The 6744-nt window shown below is 42.3% G+C and overlaps 1 protein-coding gene across 1 annotated transcript; it reads left to right on the top strand.

The window, feature by feature from the left end:
• Positions 1 to 5514: 5514 nt before the first annotated feature.
• Positions 5515 to 6456, top strand: LOC123951871 (olfactory receptor 2A1/2A42). Its single transcript, XM_046020963.1, has one exon. It carries the CDS (start codon positions 5515 to 5517, stop codon positions 6454 to 6456), a length of 942 nt encoding a protein of 313 aa, XP_045876919.1.
• The last annotated feature ends 288 nt before the right edge of the window (positions 6457 to 6744 follow it).

Genomic DNA, 6744 nt, shown 5'->3' with positions numbered 1-6744 from the left:
ATCCCAGATAAATGTATTCACAGATATTATTGCTACTGTGAATAAGATAGTATGTCCCAAGGTTATAAATATATATATATATGTGTGTGTATATATATATATATTTAAAAATATACCTATGTCTTATAAAACAATTAACCTGGATATAGCCAATTAACCTGAATGTAGACTTTCTATGTAATCAAAATCTTCTAGAAACCACTCAAATATGGAACCATTGATACATCTCTAGAAATACCGTGGAGGAGGAAATAAGAAAGATTTTGAGAATGGGAAATGTAGATGAGAGATAAGGAAAACTGGAAATAGAAAGAGAATGTCATAAAGGGGGCAAGGAGAGAAGGAGATCAGAATAGAAGCAATGATACAGTGAGACAGAGGAACAGAGACAGATAGACATAACCATCAAGAAAGAGGAGGGGCGCCTGAGTGGCTCAGTCGTTTAAGCAGCTGCCTTCTGCTCAGGTCATGATCCCAGGGTCCTGGGATCGAGCCTCACAGCGGGCTCCCTGCTCAGCGGAGATCCCACTTCTCCCTCTCTCTCTGCCTGCCTCTCTGCCTACTTGTGCTCTCTCTCAATCTCTCTGTCAAATAAATAAATTAAATCTTTACTAAAAAAAAGAGAAGATTCAGAGCAAGGAAGTTACCAGAAATAAAGAGCAACACTACATAACGATAAGGATGCATTCTCCGAGAAGACATAATCCTTAATATGTACACACCTAACAACAGAGCATCAAAATGCATGAGCCAAAGCCAGTAGAACTGAAAGGAGGAATAGATGAGCCCACTATTAGAGTTGGAGACCTCAATATCCCTTCATCAGAAATAGACCCAGCAGACAGAAAATCAATGAGTATATAGCTGAGCTCAACACCACCATCAATCAAAGGGATACAATGAACATCTACAGACTACTTCATCCGGCAATAAGGAGAAAATACACATTCTTCTCAAGCTCACACAGGACATCCATTCACCCTGGTAGATCACATTCTGGGATATAAAACACACCTGAACAAATTAAAAAGAACAGAAGTCACATCATGTGTGCTTTCAGACTACAATAAAGTTGAAGTGGAAATCAGAAGCAGAGAGTGAGCTGGAAAATCCCCCAAATACTTGGAGATTCAACAACATTCTTCTAAATAACACATGGGTCAGGGAGGAAAATCTCAGAAATTGTAAAATATTTTGAATTAAAAGAGAGAGGAGGGTTCTATTGAGTACATGAGTAGCAACAATTATTTTTTCTATTACTTAGAAGTAAACCATGCAATACTTCGGTTGAACTAAGGATTTGAAAAATAGTTTTTATTTCAGGAATGCTGTGTGACTCATGCCTACAGCATTAGAAAAGAGTTTGTCAGCTCTTCAGATCTTAAATTTTACTTTTGAAACCTAGGCCCCATCGAGTACTGGCAGGTTTGTTCCTGTGTAAAGATATGATTTCAATCTTAGATATTTACTTTGAAACCAAGAAGACACTGGATAGTTTATTAGTCATCAAACAGTTTGCCAATTTTAAATTGCTAAGTGGTATACACATATACAATACACCATTTATAGCACAAAACAATGTCTGAATGTTGCATTTATGTGTTCATTTCCTTAATTTCTTTTTTAGTTCCTCCTCTCACTTCTGCCAGTCCTTTAGCGAAGTTAATCCATTGATTCAGGTAAGAGGCTTTCCGTATCCCGCAGAATAAAATAAAATGTGGGGAAAAAGAAAACAGAAGTGTCTTTCAACTGTCTGATGCTTAAATATTTTGGAGATTCTAGTTTAGTGTTATTTTTTTCCCTTGGGAAAAATGTCCTTTATTGGACAAGCAAGATTTAAACAAGGCAGAAATTCCAGACCCAGTGCAAGGATAGTCCAAAAATTCAATATTTAGGCATTCACTTATTTTGTATGTTCATTCATTCATTTGTTCACTCAATAAATATTTCATGCCAGAATTACAAAAATGAATACATTTATTCCTGTTCAAAGTTTGTAGTATGACCCACTTCTGTGAAAGAAACCAGACTTTCAGCCCATATGGCTACTGTTCCTTTTTTTTTTTTTTAAGATTTATTTATTTTCAAGAGAGAGAGAGCACATGAGCATGAGCAGGGGGAGGGGCAGAGAAAGAATTTCCAGCAGACTGCCTGCTGAGCAGGGAGCCAGAGCCAGGACTCTATCTCATGGCCCTAAGCTCATGGCCCTAAGCTCATGACCTGAAGCCAAAATCAAGAGTCGGGTGTAGGTGCCTAACGGACTGGAGCCACCCAGGCGCCCCATGGCAACTGTTCTTAACTTTAATGTATTCATCAGGCCCTCCTGTCTCTTGTCTGTCTCTTTAAGTTTCAAAGAGACTTTGCAAGTAATTTTTTTTCTTTATGTAACTAACCATTCGGAAGTGGCAAAATGAATTAAGGAAGAACTGAATAGAGAGATTGTGCTTTTATAAGATGTGGGTTCAGATGCATTTTCACAACTAAGTATTTTCATATGCTTTGTATATTTTCTAAATCAGCTCAAAGGGCTGTCCTGGCACAGTAATTTTTTTATATAATTCTAAAAAAAAAAAAAAAAGCCCTGGTCATGTGTTAGGAGTTCATAGTATCCATCATAGTATCCATGAATGACTTGATGTACCCTTCAGTTAATCCATTTGTGACTTGATGATATCATTTATTGATAACGGTTATTCTAAAAAAGTCATTTGTTGATTCTAGAGAGGGGTCTAACGGCAATGTTCTTCAGGTCCCAATTAGCCGCTCAGACCAACTTTTTGGGGGCTGTATTTTAATGAGGGGATCTCTGTCCTGGGCCTGGTCCTCAACCTATAAATCCAGCTTTGGAAATTTGGTTAAGTATATACATTTCCATCTGTATCATACTATCCAGACTAAATGGGAAAAAAAGAAGAACCATGCATAAACCTGAATGGAATTATTTATTATAAAAATATTGGCAAGAACGTTGCTCAGTAGCACATTCCCTCTTTGTCAAAATATCTGCACGAGAAGGCAAATTAATACCTCATGGTTAATTGGGGAGCAGGGACTCCGAGCAGAGGGCATTCACTGGAGATCTGAGAGCTGGAGTTACTGACTGCTGCTCACTCAGGCCACCTGGACTGAGGATACAGACCCAACAGGAGGACAGCTCTCTCATTCCCTGGACGGTACTGAAGAGTTGCTGGCCAACACCAGCCCTCATGGATGACCCCCTTCTCTATACCTCAGCCTCTGTGTTGACATGCACCCTACACAATTGTCACATTGGGTCCCCTACTTACAGACAGACCCTCCCCCACACTAGTTCCCTGAGATGGTAGCAAAGCAATTTGAGTGAAGTTTGGGATAGACTCATATTCCCCACCTACATGTTCACGTGGGTTGTCATGTGTCCTCCTCCAGTTCTTCTCAACCACCATGAGTGGATTTTGCAAGTTTTATTTTGCAAGAAGCAGTGTTATTTCTCTTATTCTCAAGTTCCTCGGGGAGCCTCTCATTAACATCTCCATTGGAATTAATGACAGCTGGACCATGGTCTTAAAACAACATCTTTCCTTACGTGAATCCCGGAGAGACTTTTCTTCAGCGGCAAGAAGGCACAAGTTCAATAGTTCAGCCGCAGGTTATTTTTGCCTACTTAAGGCACAAATGCGTGCACTAGAAAGATGCTGATTTCTACGAGGTGTATTGAGGAAGCTGTTACTAAGGACTTAAGGACAAGCCGATCACTATTTGGCCTATCACCAGTTCACAGAAACCTCAAACACCTGATCCTCAATGCGTTGCTATAGCAATCCGGAAATGACAAATTCAGTAAATTATCTCTTTGCCAAAAATTTTTAAATAATCTATCTATAAATTATTTAGCAATTCTTATATTATCGAAGTAAGGCAGACTTTTTTTTTTTAAGATTTTTATTTCTTTATTTTGAGAGAGAGAGAGAGACAGAGTGAGAGAGAGCATGAGAGGAGAGGTCAGAGCGGGAAGCAGACTCCCCATAGAGCTGGGAGCCCGATGCCGGACTCGATCCCAGGACCCCAGGACCATGACCCGAGACGAAGGCAGTCGCTCAACCAACTGAGCCACCCAGCAGACTTCATTTTTTAATAAATGTTTGCTTCTTGTAATTTGGGGATTTTTTAAAGATTTTATTTATTTATTTGACAGCGAGTGAGAGAGAATGCACAAGCAGGGTGAGCAGTACGCAAAGAGAGAAAGGAGCTCCCTCCTGAGCAGAGAGCCCAACATGGGACTTGATCCCAGGACCCTGAGCTGAAGACAGACGCTTAGCGACAGAGCCACCCAGGAGCCCATTTCTTACGGTTTTGAATTTCACAAGGATACGTGATGCAAATGCTAAGCCTTACAACGTCCTTCCAGGTATGGTGTTTCTTAGTTATGTTAGTACTGGATTTGCTGTTTTAACAGAAGGAGAGATGAGATGAAATACAAATAGGGCATAGGAACTGCATCTTAAAATGTCTTTACACAGATCCGTTCACACCACAGCTTTCAAATCGGGCGTGAATGCCTAACTTCCTACTTGTTTACACGCCTGCACACAAAGTCAAGATTCATGATACATGAACACTGGGCAGCCTGCCAAAAAACCAATTCCTACAAAGTTTATAGCTTGTATTTGGAACCATTTTTTGGTAAATCAGTAACTAGGAATCAATCAGTAGACTGCTAAATGGCCAATTGTCGGTTGGTATCGTCACCCACTGTAAAATACAGTCAGTAGAGTCTGTATGTACACACCCACTGATTCCTTCTTAGCGACTTAAAGTCTCTGAAGATTCTCCCGCTTTCATCACATAACCTCCTCTAGAGTGCAAAGGTGGGTTTCTGATGCTGAAAGCAGCATGGCTGATATTTCTTTTTTTTTTTTTTAATATTTTATTTATTTGACAGAGAGAAATCACAACTAGGCAGAGAGGCAGGCAGAGAGAGAGGAGGAAGCAGGCTCCCTGCGGAGCAGAGAGCCCGATGCGGGGCTCGATCCCAGGACTCTGGGATCATGACCTGAGCCGAAGGCAGAGGCTTTAACCCACTGAGCCACCCAGGCGCCCCAGCATGGCTGATATTTCTAACGAGAAACTGGATTTTCACATCTCTTTCCTAGGCTACACTAATTCTCGTATCTGGAGTCCTTCCATGACGGACGACCCCTGCACCCAGCAGTTCTCTTAATGATTCTGTCACGTGCAGCTCCAAGATAATCCGTATTCAAGGTGACTTTATTTCCTCTTTGGTGTGACATTCTCCCGCCCCATTACAGTGTCACTGGCTCTAGGTCATCTGTCCTTGGACACATAATCCCCTTTCTTAAAACTGGTTGTCAGATTAAGTGATTAATTTAATGTGTCACTAGATGGTTAATTTTAAAAGTTTATCTTCTAAAAAGGACAAAATGTATAATACAATGTCTAGTTTTTTTGTTTTTTGGGTTTTTGGTTTTGGACAATTCTTTCCCAAGTTTTCCATTTTACCTTTTTCATAGTGAAATGGGGGGAAATCAGACAGCGGTGACAGAGTTCATCCTACTGGGATTTTCTCTTGGTTCAAGAATTCAGATGGTTCTCTTTGGGCTCTTCTCCCTGTTTTATGCCTTCACCCTGCTGGGGAATGGGCTCATCCTGGGGCTCATCTGGCTGGACTCCAGACTGCACACCCCCATGTACTTCTTCCTCTCCCACCTGGCCATCGTCGACATAGCCTATGCCTGCAACACCGTGCCCCAGATGCTGGTGAACCTCCTGAAGCCAGACAAGCCCATCTCCTTTGCTGGCTGCTTGACACAGACTTTTCTTTTCTTGACTTTCGCTCACACTGAATGTCTTCTCCTGGTAGTGATGTCCTATGATCGGTATGTGGCCATCTGCCACCCCCTCCGGTATTCTGCCATCATGAGCTGGAGGGGCTGCTTCACCCTAGTGACGACTTCCTGGGCATGTGGCTCCCTGCTGGCCCTGGTCCATGTGGTTCTCATCCTGAGGCTGCCCTTCTGTGGGCCTCATGAAATCAACCACTTCTTCTGTGAAATCCTGTCGGTCCTCAAGTTGGCCTGTGCTGACACAAGGCTCAACCAAGTGGTCATCTTTGTTGCCTGTATGTTTATCTTAGTCGGGCCCCTCTGCTTGGTGCTGGTGTCCTACTCACGCATCCTGTTGGCCATCGTGAGGATCCAGTCCGGGGAGGGCCGCAGGAAGGCCTTCTCCACCTGCTCCTCTCACCTGTGCGTGGTGGGGCTCTTCTTTGGCAGCGCCATTGTCATGTACATGGCCCCCAAATCCCGCCACCCTGAGGAGCAGCAGAAGATCCTTTTCCTGTTTTACAGTTTTTTCAACCCTATGCTGAACCCACTGATCTACAGCCTGCGGAACGCGGAGGTCAAGGGCGCCCTGAGAAGAGCAATGTGCAAGGAAGGTCATTCCCCACTGGAGTGACACTGGAATCCGTAGCCTCAGTAGTTCCCTGGAGCCTTGGGTACGGTGTATCACCTCAGCTTCTCACTCTTTATTTCAGAGGCTGAAAACTCCAAGAGACTCTGTAAAGCACTCCCTTTTTCCAGAAAGCATTTAGGTTTTATTGAACTCATTATATGTAATTCTATCCAATACATCCTTTCATCTAACTGCATAGTCAGTTGAGAACTCCTAGTGGAATAAATTGATTTCGTCCACTGCTGTGGGTCCTGAAAGGTTAAAATAGACACTCTACCTGTGACTTCGTCA

The sequence above is a fragment of the Meles meles genome, chromosome 10, assembly GCF_922984935.1.
Source record: "Meles meles chromosome 10, mMelMel3.1 paternal haplotype, whole genome shotgun sequence".
Lineage (NCBI taxonomy): Eukaryota > Metazoa > Chordata > Mammalia > Carnivora > Mustelidae > Meles > Meles meles.
This window is presented reverse-complemented; position numbering and strand designations above follow the sequence as displayed.

Bases quoted from the DNA above. Each gene is read 5' to 3' on its own strand.
- LOC123951871 (XM_046020963.1), top strand. From the start codon at position 5,515: ATGGGGGGAAATCAGACAGCGGTGACAGAGTTCATCCTACTGGGATTT.